Here is a 25539-nt window from a genome sequence, read left to right on the forward strand (position 1 = left end):
GTGACGTAATAAAGACCTGGCGAGAAAGTGGCCGGGGAGTCGGCCCTGCTTTGCAAACAAACTTGCATACTTGCAGCCGCGCAACACAGTACAGTTCACGGTACAGAAATAAAATCACCACATAACAGGCTTACGTGGGACATGTATACTCGGGTTACAGGAGCAACACAAGAGCGGTGTCGAAATACAATCCAACTTTTGTTCACAACACGAAGTGGAAAAGCATGATAAGAGGAATTGAAACCTGCACATGTGACCGGACAGCTTTTAGTACAAACAGGCAGTGGCAGCTGATAAGAATGCGCCGGGCGCTGCAATGCTAGTGACGTCACGGAGTAGTTCATTCCAATCGGAAATCGTTCGTGAAAAGAAGGAATATCGCCGAGAATTTGTTTTTGTAAGTGGCATCACTATGGTTTTATCATGTCTGTTCCGAGTTTTTCGTGATGTATTGTACTGCATGTACAGCTTCACCCGTTTCATTCAATATGTAGATTATTTGAGGCGTCTTTTTTTTTTTTTTTTTTCTCGAAGTGAGCCAGATTCAGAAACCGGAACTAAGTCGGATAAAACGGCAGTGACAAGAAAAACTCGCGGCTTTCCCCAAGAAAAGGGGTGGGCAAGAAAATAGTTGAGGTGACGCCCTGGAAACGCGTACGCAGATCGTATCGAAAACGAGCCAGATTTGCCCAATGGGAGTTTGCTCTTGGCCTGACTGCTCAGACTGTTTCGCGGGTGTTTTCGGAAGTTTTTTTTTTTTTTTTTTTTTGCTTTTTAGAGCTGACTTATTACGAATTCAGACGGCGATTAGAAGATCAGCCAAAGATCTGTCCCTAGATGTCAACCACGAAGTGAACGGGAGTGAACGAAATGACGCTGACAGATGTGAAACAATAATTTCATTTCGTCACCTACTCTACGAAATAACTCTGGTTGTATTTTTTGCTCCCAAGTTTGCCATTTTAATACTTCACTAAATAGCCGTCGCTTACAAGCCCTGGCAAATATACCCCCCTCCCCCCATCTAAGAGTACGAATCAATTCATTGAAGTGAAGAAGAAGATATGAGCAGCCTTCTTGTGACGCATTTCGGGGAAATTCATAGCGAAGCAATGAAGAGCTTACTTCGTGAGTGCCTTCAGGCGTGCCCAAGAAAATTATCCTAGGGAAGAATCCGTAAAAAGCTGCTAATGGTTCCAAGAGGGCTCACCTGCTCTCCATGTATAGTTCTTCTGTTTTTGAAGCCCTGTTGCATGTTTCAATGCATTTTCCACCAAAAATCACATGCTTGAAAGTAAATTTAAATAAAGTTTTCATAAGAATGTCGTATCAACTTGAGTGTTTCAATTCCGTATGAGCTACATCGAATCTTATCACCGCAATATTTATTGCTCATATTAACGGCATAATTTTTAATTACTTATGGCCATAAACTTTCCCTAGCTGACATGTAAAATATCTGACACAATAGCTTTGACGGTGTTGCATTTAGGCCCGCTAACGAATTTCCGCTTGTTTCTCAAGTTCGCGTTAAGTAAATCTGGCTCATTCCGAGAAAAAAAAAAAACTGGTATCACTGTTGTCGGTACAAAAAGTATTTCAAATGAAGCAATCTTGATTTTATCTTCGTGCCCCTTTAAAGGTAAACCACTTCAGGTTTTCATGCGAAGGATTCTTTGCCTACTGATCCTGCCGTGCGCGTGCCTACTTATCCTACTTACAGGTAGGACTTATAAGTAGGTACTTATAAATGCTGGTGACACTTGCTTTGAGCGCACAACAAATTTACTCCTGTTTAAAGGTTTGTATGTGCCTCGGCCACATGGACCCCAAATATTGTACTGTGCTCCTCAGCTGATTGATGTTCCACAAGTCGTGTGCAGTATATTGTAAACAAAAAGTAGCAATGGCGCTGTCTCCATTGTTAACGCTCTAAATAGTCCGAAATTCCGCTCCTTTTGGATGGGGCAAGAGGCCAAGGTAAACGCGACACGCACGTGCACGCACAAAAAGAAAACAGCTATTTCCGCCTGGATACTTCGGTAAAGTGCGCATTCGTGGTTTTTTTGCGCTGTAGCCGCACGTGCACGCTATGAGGTGCGTCGTACTAGATTAATTTAGAGCCCGCAGGTGACTTCTAGCGCACGCCAAACACAGCTGCGCTTATGTTTTTCTCCCGCATAAAAAAAAACAGCTATTCCGGCCGGGAATCGAACTCGCGATCTCGTGCTCAAGTTTAGCGCGATGCCTTAGCCACTGAGGTGACGCGGTGGGCGATTTCTTATTTTTGGGCAAGATTAGTGACGAATTGAAGTGTCTTTACCCGAGTGGGGGACTCGATAAGGAGCGCCTGAAGTCTAATTTTCCACATACAGCAGGGAATAAGGGAGGAAGGTACTGGTACAGCCACGTCCACTTCAGCGATAGCGATCGCTTTATTGGGTGCACGCCGTTAACGAAGAGGCAAGCTTATCAGGCGCATATACCGTGTCTCCCCGCACACCTGTCACAAGGCACGGAAGGTATACACGCGTCTCGTAGCCCGCATTCTCTCCATTCATTCCTTCCCCTTCAGTGCACCTGCTCCGGCTCGCGTCGTGCGTGAAGGCATTCGCCCGGGTGAAATTACAGCCGTTGCGATCTGCGTACTGGGGCTGTTGCTTACGCGTGCCTCTGACCAGCAAATGAGTCCGGCGAAGTGATAAAGAAGCTTGCGGGTTATGTGCGCGCCTAACGCTATACGACATTCGTAAACTGTATCAGGCAGATGTGCACTTTCTCCCGCGCTCAGGGGAGAAATGATGTCCCAGCCTCTACTCCGTCACTGTGCTTAGGCCGACGAAGTAGCGCCCTGACCGCTGGGCCTAAATGTGTAGAGTAGACGCCCTGTCCACATCGCATGTGACACTGAAAGTTACATGTTATTGATGTCACTTGTGGTGCGTTATATTAGGAGCAAAAAAGGAGCTCGCAAGGTAGCTATAAAATTAATGTATTCGCTTCTATGTATTTGTTAAAGCTTCTTTTTTTTTTTTTTTGCAATCCATGATCGGCTCGTTTTGACATTTCAACAATAAACACACTAAAATACGCTTCATTTGAAAACAAAATAACATAAAAAAGCCGCGGCGGTTTTTTTATGAATGTATCCCTGAAAATTGCATCCTACTTATACGTAGGGTGTTCCAGTACAACTTCATAACGCGCAAGACTTTTTTATCCGTTTAAAGCGAGATAGCCAGGAACATATTGTTGAACAAAAGTGCAAGAGGACAAGCGTAACCGAAATGTGCTGGCGGTTGCTTAGTGCCCAGTCCGCGTGAACACTTAATAGCTTCAGAACTTTTATTACTCCTGACCATCGATCCTGACGATTCAAATGTTCCCGCTAACGAAACCGGAACACTCCGAAAGCGCAGAGGGCGCTCCGAGCGGCGACCTTTAGCGGGAAGGGTAGCTACGATTTCAACTCCTTTCCACCTCGAATACCTCCTTTTTCTTTTTTACTTTTTTCTCGCGGCGATGTGCGTGTGCGTCCGTGTCTGTATGTGGGATCCGTGCTAGGTGGTTATGTGTGGTGGCCCATTTGGCGCGTGAAAAAAAGACACCGCGGCGCTCAGTGAAAAGACATGTCGGTGTGTTGTTTGCGCTGCCGGCGTTATTTCCGCGCCGTAATGAACGTGCTCTAACGGTCCTATTACAGCTGCTCACTCGGCGGGGTCGGCGTGTTTCGCCCCGCTGCTTGTTGAGCTACGGCGCTGCTATGGTTGCTCTTAGCACCTGTTTGTTTAAACCCGGCGCCTTCTGTCAGCGCAAGCCGTGCCCTGATTTGTTCCTGAACCACCCAGCGGCAGCATGACACCGGCGCTATGATACGGCTGCGCTTCGGCACCACCATGCTACAAGTTCGGAGATCGGCGGCCTGTATCAATGCGGCCTGCGTCCTCCTGTGCTTCGCAGCTGTCTACGTCTACTTCAGCAGGCTTCTGCCCTCCTCCACCACCACGTCGGGATGGCCCCCTGGAAAGGTGGGTGTCTCGTTAAGTTATTATGATCAAGTGCAGTTATCGCGGCGTCGGACCTACTGGCCTAGATAGTAGGCTCCGTAATAATCGTTCACCTTTGATCCCGGTCTTCCCAGCAGGTTTGCGTTTCCCGTTTACGCTCTCCTGTTGGATGCCGTAGAACTGGACTGTCGGGTTACGCTGTTTCCGATGCGCTGGTTCGGTGATACGATTGTAACGGCACGGTCGGTAACCGGAACCAAGCAAATACAGAGAGGGGAAAAAACCAAAAAATGAAGATGAGCGCGCTAGCCAAGCTAGAGCCCGTAGAATAGCACAGTTCTTCCGGTTCTTCTTTTCTTTCGACGAATCGATAAAACAATCTGTGTGCACCTTTTCGAAGGTGCGCGCGTTTCTAGCATATGTCGCTTGCTGAACCTCTCTTTCGTTAGCTACACAGAAGTGGTGAAGTCGTGTTTTGAGTGATGCGAATGACGGTCGTGGTTTCTAACGCCGCCCTATACTGCGCATGCGTAGCAAGTGTGGGGCTCGAGTGATTTTTGAGCACCTGTTATGCAGCAGCCGGTTGCTGCAGCTGGATTTTTGACAAGGCAGTCAAATAAGGCGTCCTCAGTCATTTCCGTGGCATGAGCGGTTCGTGAGAGTGACAGGAGAGGAAAAATGAATGGGCTGCCGTAGTGTTGGGTCAGCTGTGGCGATCTGCTGGTGCAACAGGTGCCCGTACTGTTTATTTCTAAATTTCTGCGTTTCCCAGAAACATATTAAAAGCCTACACATCCGATACCCGTGCCACACGTACACGTACTTTCTCTTCGAGATGCCGTGTACTCTCTTGCGAAGTTACAGCTTTTTCAGTGCGTGTGCCTTTTCTCCAAGTTTATCTCTTACACAACATATGGAAATGCCTTCCTTTTTAAATCCCTATTTAGAATTTAAAATCGGAAAGAAAAAAAAAATCCCCTGAGGCAAGGTCTGGAAAGTGGGGCGGGCTTGTGAACCGTTTATTGTCCTTTTCTCAGTGCTGCGTGAGAGGGAACATTGCGGTGATGCACAACATTACTAATCCAAGTTGTGCAGTATTGAGGTATTTTTGCCATGTAACGTTGCCATATATACAGACGCACGCAAAAAGATTGAGCCTGCATTATTACTGTATGGAGGGACACCAAGATTGTTTTTGCTCTTAATTTCTCTCGTCTGGCCATGAACGGCTCTAATGGCTAGATTGCTGCGTGGTCTCTGGCATGTACTCATAACAGTGCAGTCTTCTGCTATGGTTTTGGACAGGCAAATCAGTCATGATTTGATCCTTGCACTCGCAACACGATTGGCTGTCTAAAATGAGATATGAATTTTCATCCCCAACTCGTTCCATGCGAGCTACTTCCATCTTATCCGTTGGCTTGAAACTTGCACATTACCACGTTCATATTTTTTTGGATGTTCGGTCACGGTTTGTCTCCAAGTGACACGCTGCTGAATTTGAACCAAAAGCCGCCGTTCAGAAACGCTTACCCTCTCTTTTTGAGTCTCCCTGAGAATGCGGATGTGGCTGGTTTCCCAAAAGGAGTCTTTCACGCCCACTCTTTATTCTTTCGTGTCTGCCACCACACGTCTGACCGAGAGGTTGGTGAAAAGCACAACAAAGCATGCTAGTTTAACTAGCCCTTCCTCTACGGCTTGGCTTGACCAACCGATGCTGAGGGAGCGAAGTAGTACATGAAGCGAGCTAGCATTGGGACTCCCACCTCTAAAAAAAGAAAAACACATTTTGTGGTTCCCCTCTTCTTGTGCTTTACATGTCTATTCACGCTTTACAAGTTTGTTCACAAGGGGCTGCAACAATGACAGATTTGGACGGCAGCATTGTCCACAGCTGACCCTTATGTACTTTTGTGTTTAACAACCATTCAAAAGGCATCAGCACTTTGGCAGTGTCGACCTTTTCCGACAATGCGTTCCTGACAAGACAGTTCAAGTAGGGAAGGCATCCGCAATTCCCTTGACGTGAACTGTTCGTCACACTGACAGGAGAGAACAATGAAGGGAGTTTGTATTCTTGTTTGTCACCTTGCTGTCGCAAGTGTCGGGTCAGTTCTGGAGATCCGATTGTACGAAGAGAGACTAAATTGTTTAATTCGAGATGAGTTACCTTTCCCAGGGATATTTTCAAATTCTGATTACTGTAAAAGCACCCTACTGTCCCTCTCAGATGTGAAGTACTCTGACTTGTCCCGATATTTTTTCTGTTCCTCAAATCAGTTGTGAGGCTATTGCAAAACGAGAGCTTTTGGCACCCATGTCATGTTTCTCTGTGACCTTCTCCGTACATTTGAAATGTTTTCATGTGTTTTTTTTTTTTTCGCAATGAAAATAAAGAAAAATTGTGAGGAGCTAGAGAAGGGTGTGGGGGCTTGCTATACTAACTATTTGTTGCCTTGTATTTTGGAATAAGCTGTTGCAAACTTGCCCTGTGTGATTGGGAACATGGCGGTGATGCTGTCTTTTCCCTACCTGTCATCCTGCCACCCTGCATCCTCCGCAGCACATATCCAACCAAAGTCCACGTTTCCTTGTTGTAAAGGGGCAGATGGGTATTCGTGTCCGAAAAACGGTCAAAAAAATCGTTTTCTGAAAAATGGCCTTTTCAGCATCCACGGTCGTTTTTCTATCAGTCTGCAAATTTACTCATCAAAAGACACCATGTTTTATTTTAAATGGCATTTTAAAGTGCACTCCACAGCTCAGTTCGTGCAGAGTTTGATGGTGAAACGGCACTTTTCTTGCAATGTGAAGCTAGCATTTCACCCTCGGATATCTCGGCATCCAGTGCAGGTACAACTGTAATTATTTTTTGCTTCTGATACCTGAATGTGTGGAGAATACAATGTTGCGAACAAATTTTTCAAATGGAGGCTTTGGAAAATTATTATTGTGTTCAATTGGCCCCTGTGAGCCATTTCTTGCAGAGCCCAGGAGGAGTGAAGTTCGATGTGTTGTAAAATGACCAAAAATGGCTAAATCAAAATAAGGTCTTCCAACATTGTATTCTTTAGTCATTTGTCTGCCTAGCCATGTGGTAGTCGCCATTCTGTATGGACTGGTTATTTTATAATTGTAACCCAAAATAATGGCAGTTAATCATTAACTTTCTCAAAAAATAATGAACTTGCAAAATATCTAACTGCAGATTTGTAATCAGCACAGAAAATTCTTTACTACTGTGCAGTTCCACTAAAATTGGTTATCACATAGAAATAGCTCAAAGACCAGTCTGTTCCTTTAATTTGAGCATCAGTTCATGAACTTTTACATCAGTTCACTTCTAAAGGGGTCATGAAGACAAAATACACAAGTTTGGTTTACTAAAAAGGCTATTTTATCACCGTAATAACGTTATCCAGTTCTATCACAAACTTCCAATGGAAAGCAAACTAGATGGAAAGCTTCCAAGCTAGATGGAAAGCAAACAGGTGAGGCAGTGGCAATTTCCCAGCCACTTTCTGGTGAGGTCTCGCTGACGTCTTACAACCTTGTTTGGACGTTTGGAGGCCATCAACCAGTCAGTGTCAAGAAACATGTCTGGGCTTTAAGGTCTATTTGATCACATCTCTTGAATACCAATGTCTCTTGAATACCAATGTGCAGTTAACACACAGGTAGCTGTGCTTTTAGCGCTGATTTCTATACTGTGTCACTCCAGCCCATATTGAGTCACTGTAGCAAGGAATTTGAAACTAGGTAACTATTTCTTCCATTTTTTTTTTTGTGTGTGGGGGGGGGAGGTAAAAAACATCTTTTGTGACTGGAATGGAGCTGTTAGAAAAGTTGGACATTTTTTCAGGCTCCGAAAACTTGGGCTTGCTGGATATTTCGGACCTTCACGAGGAACCGCCGGTTGTCCTATAGGAGTAATGACTCGCGGATATTTCGGACTGCTCTTTTATTTGGACTATTTTTCGTTCTCCTCCAGGTCCGAAAAATCGGTCGGCTACTGTAGTCCATTAGGTATGCAATCTTCCATGCATACCAACGGGGAAGATTGGTTGTGGATCTGTCTGCTATATTAGGCTCGCTGCACACAAAATCCTCCTCATCGCGGGCATAACGTGATGAATTATCTAATGAAGACCACCAAAGAAGCAGCCTCTATGACTGAGGCAACAACTGGTGCTTCTACACCGTCTTTAGTCCAGGCCCGATACTTGTAGCTGCCCACAAGCTTCATGCCATCCTCACCTGTATGCAGTGGCGCGCCTCGCTGTTCCTGGTTATGCTGGGTCGATCCCGCAACCAAGCCCTCCCTAGAATGGATCGACACAAGTGCAAGTGGGCCACCCTCTGAGCCAGCATAACCAGGATGTTCAGCAACAGCAACGCCGCCTTTTTGGAATCCAGCATCGTGTTAAAGAGCCTTGTTGTGTTCTGGTAATGAAGGAAGCAGCACTTTGCGATATCAACGAGCAAATTAAAGAACTCATCGATGATGAGAACTTACAGGTAAAGTGGGGAACTTCGGAAGCATGTTACATTTCAATGTGTGCGGTCAAATCGAAGCTCTCACATAGAATACAAGAAAATCAGCGCCCACAAGTGGCAAACGTCCCAATGGTGAATGGAGGGCCACTGAGCGCACCTCGTGGTGATTCAAGCGGCACTGTAAAGCTTCCTCGACTGGAAATGGGGAAATTCGACGAGCAATTCAAGGCTGACGCTACTTTCAGGACCAGTATGAAGCAACCATACACCAAAACTCGCAGTTGTCAACTGTCGACAAGTTTGAATACCTTAAGGCTACCTTATCCAGAGCCCTCCACTACGGCGCGCCTCATTGCCTGCGCTCAACAATCCCAACCCAACAATCAAATCAAGAGCACAGGAGGCCACCCATCGAATACAAAGACTGTGCCACAGGTTAACTGCCGACGGTGAAATTTGCATTCTGCAAGAACTTTGGTGAAGCGAGCAATCTAAGTTCATCTTCTTCTGACCGGCTACTGGGGCACAAATGTTTCTCAGTCAATGATGAAATTTTTGAAGAAGTCAAAGAACACACGACAGTGCCATTGCAGAGTTGCCCTGGAATACCCGTGACAAAAAAGTCCATCGCTCAACTTTTCATTACATTCGAGGAGCACAACAACAATGCAAAAATCCCAGGAAGTGATGATTCACAAGAGATGAAAAGCAAAGGCAGCATGGAAGCGAAAGAGTCTATATCACTACGGTCGACTAGACCAGCGCAGTTCATCTGCCTCTCAAGAGACGCCAGAAGGTGTGCATTTCGGGGAACACAACCCACAACAATTGAAGCAAACGCCCCCACAGTTTGTCGACGAATACACAGAAGATGTGGCAAGCCGAAACGGCGATGTTGGGAAAGTGGGGAGCTGCGGGGAAGCCATGGCGAAGAAAGTTTGGATAATTCAGAGGAATTAGCGAAATCTTTGATAAGGATGATGATAAGGATTTCAGCAACAATGAGTACTTTACGGGAGAACCCAATGTGATGGGACTATTTCGTTTGTTCCTGAATCGACCTCCTTGTACCCGAGACTCGGTTCAGCACAATGTGAAATCTCCGGAAGATTGAAGAGAAAAAGAAATCTGCTGCCAATTCAGCGCCTAACAAGCTGCCTGCTGATTCTTGGAAAGACTTTTCCTACAACCACAAATTCATCTTTGCCTTCTGAAGAAGTTGGCCGGATCTCGTTTTAGAATGGTAGTCTAACATCTTTCCTCTTGGAAGCTTTGCATTAACTCCTCTTTTCACAGGTGGGAGGTTGTTAGAAAAAGTAGCAGTTCGTTAGCTGCCTGTCAGACGAGGGTGCGTACAAATGTGGAACATTGGCCAGGAATCTGCCTACTAAATTAGGCTCGCTGCACGCGCAATCCTTTTCTTTTTTCTTTGGCTATTTGCCTATAAACACCTGATGTTCACTGGTGTACCCGACAGGCTCTGGACTCTGGTCTTACAAGCTAGCTCTTTCAAATTGAACAAATTTGTATTTTGTCTTACGGCGTCGTTAATCAATGACACTCCCTTCCTGCCAATACTAGTAGGGTGCCATTAAGTGCTACTACCCGCTTCATGATTGCAACTCGTCTGTGCGGGTGCCTGTATGTTGATGTTTTTCTCTGTTGCTACAGATGCGAGGTCTGTTGTGTTGTCTGAGTCGCATTAAATTTTGCAGTGCAAGCCAATTTTTTAAGTGCAAAGTGCTCTTTTAAGTGCTCGCCTTGTTGTCGTGGCTTGCTCAGTGGACCCAAGTAGAGCCACTTGGCGTTCCGTCGTTGCAGCGTAACCCAGAGGCTTCGAAAGCCAAGCGGTTTATATAGTCATAAGCGTTCGAAACTCGTGAACTGCTGCCGTTTGTCATACATCTCCCTGTTGTTCAGCGCACAGAAAACCGTTGGTACATTTGAAACAAAATATATGTAATTAACTGGCAGCGCCTGCGTTCATTTAGTTAGGAACGGTCGTTGGGCTAGTTTTTACGATAGTGAGCGAAAAAAAAGTGGCAGTACAACACCGGCACGTGTGGGAGGAAAAGCAAGCACAAAAAGAACAACTGCCACTGGCGCACTTTCAGGCGGAAGGCGCGCGAGCGCTGCAAAGGTGGGAAATTTGAATTGCATTGGGTGGTTGCAGTGAGTGGATAACGGAGCCACAGCCCATTATGGCGATTCACTGCTCTGCACTTCCGACAGCTTTCTCATTGAGTGGAACGGCTTTAATTTTTTTGTTCCATCATTGGCCGTGTTAATGTAAGAAAACATTTTCTTGCGGTTCCTTGAATGCACCATACAGGTGGATGTGGCCCAGCTGGAGCAGCGGCTCCAGCGGCTGGAGAGAGAGCTGCGCAGCAACCACCTGATGCTGACCCAGATCCGGGACACGGTGCGGGACTTCCTCAGCGCAGCCCCTGGCTGGAAAGGCGTGGCCCGGGTGCCCGCAGGCGCCCTACAGAACGTCTCGCGCACCTACGTGGCCCTCTCGCCGGCCGACTGCGCCTTCTGCGCCGCCCCGCCTGCCAGCACCGACTACAATGTGAGTGAGCTTGGCTGCAGTAAGCTACTGTGGGGCCACAGTGGCTACTACAGAGCCCAAGGACGCGGGTCCAATCCTGGCTGTGGTGGTTGCTTTCCAGGAAGTGGCGGGAAGCGAAAAAGCCTGTGTGCCGACGTTTTGGCGCACATTAAACATCCCCAGGTGGTGGAAATTAATCCGGAGCCCTCTACTACGGACTGCCTCATAGCCCAAATGTTCCTTCAGCACGCCAGACCCCATGATCAAACAGTCATCATTAGCCTCAGTAATTTCAATTTAATTCCCCTTTTTGGAGGGGCGTGGTGAAAGAGCACATTCATGTGCTTCTGTACTCTGGTACAAGTTTAAAAAGACAACGGAAGTTGCCTCTTCACCTCATCAATGCAGCCGTCAGTTCATCCACACAGCACAAGGAATGCATTAGTTCGAGTATTTTCATTTCATTTATATTTATTATACCCTTAAAGGCCCGAAGTCAGTACATAAGGGTGGGTTAGGGAGCAATGTTTACAGAAATACAATTGAACTGAAATATTGTTAAAAAAAACGTGAAAGCACGGCAGCCCCAAAGTTCAAGAAATTTACTAGAGTAAGAACATCGCAAAAGAAATGCTACAGGATTTTTTTTTTACAGAGGTAACAATGGCTTCAAGCAGCGCACACTTAACAAATACATCTGACGTAAAATATCCTCTGTTAACAGCAGTGGTAGTTTGAGGTTCATCTTATGTGGGAATATTTCGTTGTAGTTTGAAAAAAACATTTATTTTCAGTACGTGTGGCACGAGTCATTTCTGTGATTTTTTCGACTTTATCTGTTGATCTATTGGTGCAGCGATGACAAACTAGGCGGGAAAAACCAGACGATGTCGCGCATTAAGCGCAATCTCCTTTCAAAACGCACGTGCACACGCTCACATCTGGGACCTCAAAATTGGGAACACAAGTGATACCCTACATGGGCTATCGCGTTCCTTAACTTGCACTCGAGTATAGGCACACTATAGTATAGGTGTCACTTATTGGCCATATTCTGTCTTGAGGAGGTAAGATGCACTCCCACCTGCCTAGCTTGTACGGAGTAGCTGAGTGGCTTAGTGTGGTGCAAGGGGAATGGCGGAATTACGGACAATGCTGTGCAAAGACAGCTTGCGATTGTCTCCGTAACTTTCGCAAAGCTTTCTGAGCAGTGGTAGGCGGTGTACTGTGCAGTGCAAGCACTGAGTGTTCACAGTAATGCTCTAGTCACACTCCTGTTGTGGTAGTACTGCATGATTGTGAAGCATGTAGCATGTGTGGGCACTAAATTGCTCTGCGATTAAGTCTTTGGCGTTTCCTTGTGACGCTGTGTTTATCACGAGAGCTTGCGAGACAGCAGCATAAGCAGTGCAAGCACATGCAAAGGAGACTGGTGTTCAGTTGCACTGAGAAGCCGTGGTGGCAGCACTTTTTTTTGGGAAGTTAACAAAGGCAAGAAAATATTAGACTACTACTTTGCTGTGCCACGTTCACTCAAGCCGAGCCGTTCTAACGTAAATTTAACGTAATCTAACATAATGTAATGTAAATTACATAAATTAATGTAAACTTTAATGTAATTTAATGTAAATTTAACATAGTCTAGCGACAATTACGAAAAAGAAGTGTTTCAGTATAGTTCAACTGCTCAATAGTGATGTACAGGTGCCGTCAAAAGTAATTGGAACACGGTATCGTAAATTTACAGAAATTTCTTCTTCCGAGAACTTCCTGGCTACATTGGTATGCGTTTAAAGGAGTCCGCTTTAGTAGAAGAAGCTTCCTATAAACCAGTAATGGCTGTTATAAAGCCAGTAAGGCAAATATTTTGTGATATTCACAAATCCTTGTTCCAATTAACTTATGATGGCACCTGTACAATATCTGCTCAATATTGATGTTGTTTTTGCTGGCGTGCTGATCTTCTTACTATAGTACTAGTTGCATCCATCGTGTGAATGGTTGTTAACGCGAATGGATTAACCCGAGGTCTCGTTTTATGTGCGAACTGACCCACCAGTGGGCCATTCGTCATATCTCGCAGGTGCGGTGTGACCCCCCGGTGGGTCACGCGGCGATGCCTGTTTCATTTTCTCCAAAAGAGATGGCGCTGCACTCTTTCTTGTTGGCGTTTGGCGCGTTTATTTGAAAAATGCTGAAATGTTCGCGAGCAGTGAGAAATGCGAATGAAACGTATTTCAAAAACTGCGGCAAAGTGTCGGCGAGCAACACAACAGAGAAATAAGCCACCACTCTGCTCTTTGAAAACAATAGCGCCACCCCACGTCCAATGCGATAAACATATAAACATACATTGGTTACATTTTCAAACCTCAGATGGCGTTCTTGAGCATGGGTCATTGGAGAGTCGCACCGCACGCAGCATGAGAACATTCTCATTGAGTGCATTGTGGCTCACTGGTGGGTCATGGCATTTAACACCAGAAAAGTACTCTTCTTGCCATTTATAACCTTGTGCAGCAAGAATGGTATCACTGCATTCAAGTGTGATGAAGTTATCGCATCCGCAAGCAGATGCATGCTTCGCAACTTTGCTGCCGCGTAGGTGGAGCACAGTCCACTACCCACCAGTGACCCACAACGCAGTGAATGTGTTAATAGTGGACAACCATTTAAACTAGTGCAAGTATAGACCCACGCAGTGGTCCAGTGCTTGTTGACTCATTGCTAGCCACCCAAAAATGGCATGAAATTTTTACCGGGAAAATTGCTTTTTGATACGGGCAGTATGCAGGTCTCAAGTTCCCTAAGCTGTGATTTGTCAGTGCGCGAGGGAGTGGATTTGTTGTAATGGAAGCGCGCTTTCCTTCTCCCTTTGTTGCAGATGTATGATGTATATGAGAAGCTAGAATTCGACAACCCAGACGGGGGGGTGTGGAAGCAGGGCTGGAAGCTGGAGTACCAGGAGTCCATGTGGACCAAGAACAAGAAACTCAGGGTCTTTGTCGTACCCCATTCACACAATGATCCAGGTAGGGAGAAGAAGCGGGCGTTTGGGCCCCACTGGCATTCGTTGTGTGTTGCGCTGCGCAATGCGAGTGTTTGTTGCATTGACTGCCGTGTTCAGGAATGAAGGAAAACTGTGCTGGCTGCAGAGGTTTGACCTTGGGTGAGCTTGAAGGTCAGATTAAGGGGGCAGATCGCTCTTTGGGCCCGAAAAGTGGTCAAAAAACTGTTTTCTGAAAAATGGCATTTTTGGAATCCACTGCCCTTTTTTTCTATCAGTATGCAAGTTTTTTTCATCAAAGGCACTGTATTTTATTTTAAATAGCAATAGCATTTTATAGTGCGCTCTAAAGCTCATTCTGCATAGAATTCGATGGTAAAACGGCACTTTTGTTGCAACGCGAAGCTAGCGTTTTGCCGACGGATATCTTGGCACCCACTGCAGGTACAACTGTAATTCTTGTTGGCTTCTGATACCTAAATGTGTGGATACCTAATACAATGTTGGAAACAAATTTTCAAGTGAAGGCTTTGGAAAATTATTGTTGTTCAATTGACACCACCTATGAGCCATTTCTGGCAGAGCCCGGGAGGAGTGAAGTTCACTGTGTTGTAAAACGACCAAAAATAGCTAAATCAAAAAAGTTCTTGTAACGTTGTATTGTTTAGTCATTTGTCTGCCTAGCCACGGAGTAACCACCATTCTGTATGGAGTGGCCATTTCGTAATTGTGACCTAAAATAATGACACTTAATCATTAATTATCAAAAAAAAATCAACTTGCAAAAATTTCAATTGCATATTTGAAATCAGCACAAAAAACTCCACAATGCTGTGCAGTTTCATTAAAATTGGTTACTAAATAAAAAAATAGCTTTAAGACCGGTCTGCCCCCTTAATGCTATAAGGAACAATTCGTTTTCAGGATTCATGCTGAGAGTAATGAGCTTTCACTCAAATACTACATGGTGGCCTAATTAGGCGTAGGAGGAGGAGGGCAGCGTGAAGGCTGGGAAACGAGGCAAAGCAGCGTTAAAAATCAGAAAAGAAGCATTGTCGGTGGTTTCTCTCAAACAGCCATCGCCACTGCCATGACAGCCGTCGTATGAAGCAAACCGTGTGCACTCTGGTGTAGTCTAATATTAGTTGTTCTACGGCAAGTTTGCTCGAAGTGCGGTGACTTGTTGTAAGAAGCGGGTTATGGTTCCATTGAGGGACATTCCATTCTCAGATAGGTACAAGCCCGGCACATCCTTTATGCACCCAGTGCAATCTGCTGGTTCACTTGGGAACAGTTCTTTTGCTCTTCGAAGCAACTCCTAAAAGAACTTCTCCGTTCCACTTGTGTATTCATTCAGCCCTAGGGGTAGAATCGCGGGTTTTGGAGTGAACAGATCTGGGTTTGAGCCCCGGCAGTGCTAAAAACTTTTTGCCAAGACCAGTGATTTCTCTTTTTTTACTTGAAAATGTTCTCCTAGGTCAATTCTGTGCATTAATTCTGTAAACGAGGGGGGTTTGTTATACTTTAGGTTTGTTTAGGAGCGGGACACAGCATATCAACACACTTAAAAATCGTCCTGTGCGAAAAGCAAAAACACCCGTGTGTACGAGATTTCGGCGCACGTCAAAGATCCCCAGGTGGTCAAAATTAATCCGGAGCCCTCCACTACGGCACGCCTCATCGCCTGCGTTGCGTTGGCGCGTTAAACCCCCAAATCAATCAATCAATCAATCAATCAATCAAAAATCGTCCTGCATCACACTGGAAGTGCTGGACCTGTTCCTACCTCGGGGTGTAATATCGCTCCACTGTGCTGTTGCTGTTTTGAACATGGCCACATTTTTTTTCTTCTTGCTTTCAAATAGAAGCAATAAAGTTAAACATCTTGCCTACAGGTCATGAAGTGTGTTTCTGAGAAGCTCAGTGATATATGCTGATACCTGGAAACATTTATCAAACTCCACGTTTGAAAACTATGCTTAGATTCTGTTCGGTTTGCCTAACTCTGTGAAAGCACACCCTTTAAGGGGGGACACTGGTCTTGAGGACATTTTTGTTATTTTTTAACCTATGTGCTTGAGATTTACACATTGAGTGTATTTCAACATCCTGAGCACAAATATGCAGTCAGTTTTCGTCTATCGGGTGTAAGTTTAGAGTTGTGCAACGTTATGTTACTCCGTTTCGGGCAATTTTTTCATTATGTACCTATGAAATACTCAAATAGCTTTTATCCCTTTGTGCTCTAAAAGGACCAGGGAGTGCAACTATACCACTGCAGTAATTTTAGCATGGTTTCTGCAAACGCTGTAAAATTCATAAATGTCAGGTCATCAATTTACAATGTTTTTGTAAAACTAACTGCATAAAATCTTGTGCCAGCAAAAAGAAATTCTGTACTTTTGGGGTTTTTATTGCACTGTTCAGTTCATAAGCTTTCAAATGCAGCAAAAATGATGTAAATCGAACCAGTACATCCCAAGATATTGTACCCGACAGCTGACCATGTGGGAGAAAAATTGGTTCTGAGAAAACAGGGCACGAAGTTTGCAAACATAAGCAAAAATGGTCTATTAGGCGACTTCAATGGGCGACAGCTTTGTGAATACTTATGATACAGCTATGATATTTTGCAGGTACATTCTTTGGGACCTGTAGACTGCAAATAAAAGTAATACAGAAAGTTGATTTTTTGGCAAGTTTTCGGTCCTCAAGACCAGTGTCCCCCCTTAACATAATTTTCTAGGCCAATCCTAAGCCTTCTGGACCACAAAGAATGCAAACAAGCTTTACCCTTAAATGTAATGAAATTATGCAATTACAGTAAGAAAGAAAAGTGTTTTCTCTTGCCTCCCGGCATAAAGAGTTTCAGCCTTTTTCGTTAAATTAAGCTTGTATGCCTGTACAAGCCTGTATTTTTTGCGGCCTGTGCGTTCTTGGCATGGTCTAGAAAATTTTGAGGAAGACTGTACATGAGTCTGTGGGTGGAAGGGATCTTAGTTGTTTACTTTGCACTGGCTATACTTTGACTACTTTTACCTTTATGTCGTAATGACTTTGTGGCATGCTTTGGGCACGGAGCTAGAATATATATAGGGGGCGAAGCAGCTCATTGTGGCAGGCATTGGGCAGGCGTTGGCGAGCAACCACGTAATGTCACAGTAATAATAATCTGTAATAATCCCCATGGGGGAGTGACGGTGTTCTGGAAATAAACAACGAACGCAGGCCACAAAGCTTCGTAGCTGCATTCGCAAAGGAGAGGGTAGCAGCACTTGATGGAGGAGAGGATAGCGGCCACAATTCATTCCGGGTACCTTGTAGTGAAATGGTGATCGTGGCGGCCGCTCAGTTTCTTCTCCCACAACAGATGCTGCTAGCTTAACCTTGGCCAAATGCTTGTAGAATTACCCGGCCGCGCTAGGAAGGGCTGTTACCCCTCCTGTCTTTTTCTCACTCTGTGGCTTTTGGTTTATGCGTCTGGTCGCATGATGGTTTTGTAGCACGTGCCACTTGCTGCCCGTTTATTGTTGCTCGTAATGGCTTTGCGACTGACGCCATTACAGGCTGGATCAAGACATTTGACAAGTACTACCAAGACCAGACGCGGCACATTCTGGACAACATGGCTGTGAAGCTGGGTGTAGACCCACGGCGGCGTTTTATCTGGGCAGAGACTTCATACCTCTCTTTCTGGTTTGACCAGCAGTCCGAGGAAGTCAAGGCCAAAGTGCGAAGGTGGGGGCCTATTGCTGGGATAATTTAACGGGGCCGTAAAGGCAAAATACAACCTTGTTCAATTTGAAAGAAATAGCCTCAGCTCTCTTCCAGCCATGAAAAACGTCTTCTGTTAGCTACATGTTAAAGTTGAAGTGATGTGATCAAACGGAACTAGAGGCACCACTACAATTGTCCAGTCTTTTTTCTTTGCGGCGGCGTATGTCGATGGCCGCTAATCGTACAAACAGGATTCCGTGACGTCGTAGAGACGTTGGCAAATGGGCTGGGGTGTTGCCACTGCGTAATCGACTTTTCTTATGCTATCTCCATTTTTTGTTTGAAGTTTGTGATAAAATTGTTATCATTGTTATCGGGAAAAAACAGCACTACCAAACTTGTATTTTGTCTTCATGGCCCCTTTAATCTTCTGCATCTGGTTAATAAGCTGTCAAGCTATATTCATGCTATCCTTTCTGTTAATTTACCTTGTACTTAGACTTTTGGAAGGTGGAAACTTCTACCTGTCCTGACAAGAGTTATTCTTTCCGTATTAAAATGAATACTTTGGCACAGTGGTGCTGGTGGAACTTGCAAACGTATCTGCTGACATTACTCTCTTGAACCAGGCAAAGGATGTTTTTCTGTTGCTGGCTTTAGGACCCGATTGGTTCTGTTGTAGAACTTACGAGAGACTAGAAAACTGCAGTATTGAGCTAGCAGGAGTGAGTGCCTTCTCGATCTGCATGCTTCTGAAAACCTTGTTACGAATTTTCTGTTTCATCCTGTCAGCTATCACAATAGCACACCAGTAATTCTTATACCATCAATGTAAATACGATGCGGTACAAATACCGCACGATAGATACGATACGATAAAGATAAATTCTTATACATCAGCAAAAACTGATGTAGAGCAAGTGAATTTGTATCAATCAGCAAAATGGAATCGGTTCACATTCTGAACATACAAACAGCGTCTGTGCTTTCCTTCGCTCCTAGTCTCCTTGTGTTTTCTGCAGTGTTTGTATGTTCAGAATGAACCAACTGGCCCCAAATCAGACGTTAATTAGTTTTACATTGAATCTGAATGTTGTGGTTGGGACATAACAAGGTCCTTCATAGTGGAGGTGGGTTGTTGACTTGAGAGGGATAAAGAAATGTGGATAATCGTCTGTGTGTGGGGAAAATTTATGGTATATCGAACACTTGAAATCACCAAGGATCACGCAGAGCACTTGCTTTTCTGGAACGCTCACTCTGGCAGCAAGGTAGTGATTAGATACTCTTGGCTTATCAGCAGTAGCCTGTTGAAGCGGATCTTTATAATGCAGTGATGCTTGTGCGTATTTCGGAATTCTAAAAGCGGCGTGGTGTGCCCTTGCAGCTACGTGCATTCTGGCCAGCTGGAAATTGTCACTGGAGGCTGGGTGATGAACGACGAGGCGAACACGCACGTGTTTGCCATGCTCGAGCAGCTCGTCGAGGGACATCAGTGGGTGGAACGAAACCTGGGTGAGTGGAAGGGGAAGGGGGGGGGGGGAACAACCGAGGAAAAAAAAACAATTTTTTCAAATGGCAGACGGGAATCCCGCAGTGTTTACAACTTCATTATGAACTAGGCAATTGTAAAAGGTAGATGAAACTCCGCATAATGATGGTCATCTTAGCGGCCAATCATCAGGTTTCAGGATAGTTTCTACGAACCAAGAGTTGCAGCCGTTTTCTGTAACCGTGCTCCCTCGAAGACTGCCATGTATTTATTGACAGCAGATGGAAATTCTAACGTTCACAACTTCACTGCAAACTAACTGATCATGATGAATGAAACTCGGCCTAATGGTGGAGCCGTCTTAGCGGCCAATTTCAGTATGATTTTTTTCTAATAGGCCTACATTTATTGAGACCTGCAGAGCATTTTACAGCAGTTCTGAGGGCTAAAATTCTTATTCTATGTGGCAGTGTCTATGTGTGCCGGTTTGGTCGGAACCTAGCCGTAGAAAGAGGTTGGACTTCGCTTGGCTTGAGTCGTCACGTTTTGGCTCTTGTGTCACACTTTTATGGCTGCAGCTGGGTTAATGTGGTGGTGGTGGTGTGTGGCTTTACTGCACTGCAAATATGCATATTGGGTGTGATAGCCTAGAAGTACCGTATAATGTGGAATGTAGGTCGTGCCGGAATATAGGTCGACCCGCTTACCTTGTAGCCGAAAAATGCAAAAAAAATAATTTGGTACACAACGTCGTTTTATTAAGGCTGTAACTTGTTTCGTCTCAGATTATCCATTAGGGTTGCCTGAAATGTGGTCGGGCGACTGCTTTTCGCTGGCTGTAGCCCACACAGCAAGTCGTCCTCGGTGCAGTCCAGGGGACTGCTTATGCATCACTTTTAACCACTCACGAGACCATGTCACCGTGAAGTGCGCACAAAAGTCGCCACTTTGTACAGCAGCACTGGTGCACAGAGCAGCACCCGTGAAACGAAGTTTTCCGAGCGTTGCATACCAAGAGCTGCCCCTTCATCTAACGTTAGTAGCATCCACTTCTTTTGGTGACCCTGACATGGCACGAGGCAGACATGTCATTGGCTTTGGAAAACCCCCAACTTTTTTTTTAAATGCTGCTGTGAACTGGCATACCAGGTGCCTCAACTCATTTTTAGCAAGAATAAAATAGCATGCACACATTCACAGGCAGCGAGAGAAGCAACAATACAAAGATGGCAGTGCGTCCGATTGATGGTGGTGGCGATGGGGCCTTTGCGGTTCGGATGGACTCGATGGGCTGCCTGATTGCTAGATTACAACTAGAATTAGGCCAGTGACTGCTACTATATAGGTCGAGGGGTGACTTTTTAGCAAATTTTATGGTAAAAAATCTTGACTATAAATTCTGCCTTATATGGTAATAGTGCATGTGGGTCATTCCATGCCAATTGTCCCGGCCGTAAAGTCGACCATCGCGGATTTGTTCAGTAAAAATTGTGGGCTATCCTCGTGTGGCCCACAGTGCCCCTCACTGTTTTTGTCCCCAAAAAATTTTTTTTTTCTAGCTGCCCTTTTATCTCCAGGGTTTAAAGCAAAGTTAGGTCTGTCAAAAAATTCATAAAGAAATCGCTTCTTTTTCAATCACCACCATTTCTTTGTGTACATCATGTTGAGGCCCTGAGCTGTTTTGTGCCGCATTTTAAAAATATTTTTGCTTTTTTTTTGCTGTCATTACGCCATTCAGAAAACACACGATGTTGGGCATTTTCAAACATTTTTACCGAATACAAGCACATTCTCCCAGCCGATGAATCAATTGTTCTTTATTTCATTATTGTGGACAATCGGTAAAAATATATTGATACTGAAAAAAAAGAGAAATGGACAAGAAAACATTTGTCAAATTTGGAAAAATCTTCTTTCTGGCCCTTACTCACTTCAAAATTGCACATTGTTGTGCTCATAGTAAAAATATCAAATAGAAGGAATTCGCTAGTACAAATGATCGCAGTTTATTTCAGAAAGTTTAATCAGAACAGTTTTTGTTTTAGCAGCGAGAAAAATTGTGGTGAATTTGTGCACCGACACTACTTGACCACATTGTCCGACAGAGCGTCTTCTCTGCGCGGCATGTGCCTGCCTGCATGAAAGATGTGCGAGCCAGCGTGTTCGCTCTGCTGCAAGAATACCTTTCCCTGAAATGGTATTTCATAGCGTCAGTACAGGAAAAAGGGGTAATTCACGTGTTGGTTGGAAAAGTACAACGTGGAGCTAGCGGTGGTGTGCCCATTCTATGAGCACATGTAAACTCAATGGCTGGCAGGGCATGGACGTGCATTTAAAGCATCAGTGCATGTTATGCGTGGTATACATATGTATGCCGAACATTACGAAATAAACAGCGGCGGAGTCATTGAGTCGCATGGATTTATTTGTATGCGTTGGTGGGAATCACATACACCGAATTTTGTTTTCAGGAAATGCTGGGAGGGGAGGCAGGTGAGAGAAATGCGAGAGGGAGGGGACAACGCAAACCTGACCACTCTCGTTTCTTCCTCATCTCGGTTACCATTAGCGAATGCAGTCGATCCACCAAACTCGTGGACGCTGTTACCATGTATCAAAAAGGGTGGCTGTGTATGCGCTGTTTCATCTCGCTCTCCCAAATTGTATATGTAGTGCGGATGGGAGGTAGTGCCACTGGATGGTGACAGGCCTGATGGTGCATACCTACACTTGTGGCTAGGGCACCTTGATATCCGAGGTGTGGCAGTGACCCGGGCACGACATCTGTCCTGCATGCTACAAAATCCTCCTCCTACTAATTACTCCGGATAAGTGCTTGCTCACTGCTGAGGCGTTTTGTCACGTGCGGCATTGGCGTACAGTGGTGTTGCAGCGTCGGCATCGTATATTCTGTTCCAAAAAAAAATTTGTTGGCAAGTCCGATAGCCCTCATCACCTGGGGATTTTTTTCTGTGAGCGCCGCTATAAAATTGACAGCAAACAAGATGGCATTTGTGCTTGTTCAGAGGCGATAGCCCATTTCCATAGCCTGGTAATACGCAAGGTTGAACTTTCATATTTTATTTGGTTGCTTTGAAGCCAATGTCGCACAGTGGTATTTTTGGGTACTACATAACTGAAGATGAATGCTAAAAGGAGGTTGAGAATTTATGGTTGGCTACAGAATGATATGAATACGATATTGTGTAGGCATGCTACTACATGCAGTGCTGATCTTATGAAGGTTTTAACGGAACATTCTGATCATAAGTAGACAGTAAAAGAAAGGTGCTTTTCCTTGACAGTAGTGTATGAAAAAGCTGTCCAATAACAAGAATTTGTTGCGTATGGCATGTAAAAGTGCAGAAAAATGGCAGGCAATCAAAATTAGTAAAAAAAACGATTTACGAACTTTGCGCTGAAACAAACTTGCTTGCTGTATGTTATAAGTTAAATCTTGGCGTAGATGCCGTTGACTGCACAGCGTAGCAAGTGTGCCGTTTCTTTGTTGTTGTTTCAGGGCCCTTTTAGTGAGGTTGCCAAGAAGCATTTTGTAGCAGCCTGGGTTTGCAAACTTTGCACTGAAACTGGAACTTCCGTGCCGTGTGTTAAAATTTTCTACTTGGCATAGACCCTGTTCACCGCGTAGCCTAATGACTTTGCTGTTGCTTTGTTTCAAAGCCCTTTTAACGAGGTTGATAAAAACTGCCTACTTAGAATAGATGCCGTTGACTGTGTAGCCCACCAAATCCGCTGTTGCTTTGTTTCAGGGCCCTTTTAACGAGGTTGTCAAAAAGCGCCTACCTAGCATAGATGCCGTTGACCGTGTTGCCTAGCAACTTCGCTGTTGCTTTGCAGTTTCTTTGTTTCGGGGCCCTTTTAACGAGTTTGTCAAAAAGCGCCCAGCAGTGCCCGCACTCTGTCTCAGTGGCTCCTCTCTCTGATCTTCTAATTCTGCGTGTTCTTCAGGGGTGCGGCCAAACAACGGGTGGGCCATCGACCCGTTCGGGCTGTCCCCGACCATGGCGTACCTTCTGCGGCGCATGGGCTTCGCCAACATGGTGGTGCAGCGGGTGCACTACTCGGTCAAGAAGTACCTCGCCCAGCAGAAGGCCGTCGAGTTCATCTGGCGACAGGCCTGGGGTGGGTTCTGCATGTCTGCATGTCTGCTGCACCCCAGCTGCATTCGCCCTTTTGGGGAAGGCTCGAGCTTGCGTTCACAGCTGCTGCAAGCTGACGGTGGTGGAATATAGAGACGAGTTTTTCAGTTGCAGGCTGGGCAGTCCTAGAGAGCGTTTTCGAATTGTGGGGGTTTTATGTGCTGAAGCTACACTTGGGCTATGAGGCACGCCGTGGTGGAGGGCTCTGGATTAATTCTGACCGCCTGGGAATCTTTCAGTGGGTGCTGAAATCTTGATGCATGGGTGTTTTTGCTTTTTGCCTCCAAGTGGAGAGCAGCCACCATGGCCGTGATAGAACGCGCGTCCTTGGACTCGGCAGCACGACGCCTTAGCCTCTGAGCCACCGCGGCGGGTATTGTAGAGAAACAATCTTGGGGGACATTGGGGCCAGTTGTAGGAAAACAGACCATTGAGGGAGGCGGAAATTGAATGAGATGATAATTTGACATCACTTATCATTGAGTTGGCTGGTGCAAGGGGTTTTATGATTCAGTTAGTTAACTCTTTCACGTGCTTTTTCTTTAATTTCTTTGGAACCAGTGTGGTGCCATGTTGATCTGGAGTTGCCCGAGGTAGTTTGGAATGTTTGGAAAGACATGGGTAAAAACTGCTGCGCATGGCTCAGAAGTTGTAGTGCGTGTCTTATTGGCCCTCGACATCTCGAAACAGGCTGCGTAACTGATGCATGGAGAGAGAGGGGGAGGGAGGGAGGGAGAGAGGGGAGAGATGAGAGAGAAAGAGGGAGAGAGAGGGACGCGACCGTGACCGCTTCCTCCTCCTCCGGAACAGACCAGAACCGGACCACGGACATCCTGTGCCACATGATGCCCTTCTACAGCTACGATGTCCCCCACACCTGCGGTCCGGACCCCAAGGTGTGCTGCCAGTTTGACTTCAAGCGGCTGCCGGGCAACAAGATCACCTGCCCCTGGAAGGTGCCGCCCGTGTCCATCACCGACGCCAACGTCGCCAGCCGGTGAGGGCTCCGCTTTCAGAGCTACATCTTTCTAGGTCATTCACTGTGTCCAAGTAATCTTCAGCTGCTGGTGCACCAGCGGCTGAACGTGTTTTCGCGTCTTATACCCCTGTCACACGACAGACCGAATGACATTTAGAGCAAATGTTATTCACTTTAAATGTCATTAATCCAGTGCTACATGAGAGTACCGGATCACATTTGAGGCGAATGACGTTAACAGCTAACTGAGGTTCGGGAGCTCGTTCAGCAGCCAAATGAGTAGCCTCGACAGCAGTGGCGCTTTACTTGAGAAAAAAAGTTCAGTAAAAAACCAAGAAATACTGTTCTAAAAACTGTTAGTAAACATATATTTTCTCCTTCATGTTGTTTTTCAAATAAAAAAAGATTAGTACTAACAAAAAAGAAAATCTCGTCCCCAATGCACGCGCTACCCTAATACGTATTTTTTGTGAACTTGTGATGTCTACTGATGTCACCTAAACTGGTGATTTTGTAATTTTTATATTTAAAAAGTAATCCTTTGTTATGTTTAAAAAATATTGTTGCCATAGCAACGGAGATGTACACTTGTGTGTTTATTCTTGAGGCACACCCTTGCACCATGGAATGCATCGCTAGGGAGGATGGGACGCAACCCGCCGCGGTGGCTCAGTGGCTAAGGCATTGCACTGCTGAGCACGAGGACGCAGGCTCGATTCCCGGCCGTGGCGGCCGCTTTTCTGTTCGAGGCGAGAAGCAGAAACGCCCGTGTGTGCGAGATTTCGGCAAACGTTAAAATCCCCAGGTGGTCAAAATTAATCCCGAGCCCTCCACTAAGGCGCGCCTCATCGCCTGCGTTGTGTCGGTGCATTAAACCCCACAATCAATCAATCAATCAAGAACAGGACGAAAGGGCCATTTGAACCTCTTACATAAAAACTGTGATGCCTAGGTTTGTGGTCTCATTTGCAGTCCCCTGCAATGCAGGGTTCACTGTGTTTCATGGTGTAGCTGAAATGAAAAATGTGTGTGTAAAAAGTTCTGTATTTTTTAGTTGTTTTGTCGTAGCAATGTCTGACTTTGTGCTATTATTGTTGACAGTGCATGGCTGGTTGCAGTTGCAGAAGGG

The 25539-nt window shown here is 45.4% G+C and overlaps 1 protein-coding gene across 2 annotated transcripts in view; it reads left to right on the forward strand.

Moving 5' to 3' along the window:
- The window catches only part of LOC144179324 (alpha-mannosidase 2x-like), a 203510-nt gene that overhangs the window by 140907 nt on the left and 37064 nt on the right, over positions 1-25539 (forward strand). For both annotated transcript variants that reach the window (XM_077707619.1, XM_077707620.1), the window contains exons 2-8: positions 3849-4028; positions 10837-11076; positions 13940-14087; positions 17629-17800; positions 19167-19294; positions 23241-23414; positions 24242-24428. In XM_077707619.1, the coding sequence (XP_077563745.1) occupies positions 3849-4028; positions 10837-11076; positions 13940-14087; positions 17629-17800; positions 19167-19294; positions 23241-23414; positions 24242-24428 (1229 nt within the window). The remainder of the gene's footprint in view (positions 1-3848; positions 4029-10836; positions 11077-13939; positions 14088-17628; positions 17801-19166; positions 19295-23240; positions 23415-24241; positions 24429-25539) is intronic.

This window comes from Haemaphysalis longicornis, unplaced genomic scaffold (assembly GCF_048455015.1).
Source record: "Haemaphysalis longicornis isolate Haplotype H1 unplaced genomic scaffold, Haemaphysalis longicornis Haplotype H1 scaffold_4, whole genome shotgun sequence".
NCBI classification, from domain to species: Eukaryota; Metazoa; Arthropoda; class Arachnida; order Ixodida; family Ixodidae; genus Haemaphysalis; species Haemaphysalis longicornis.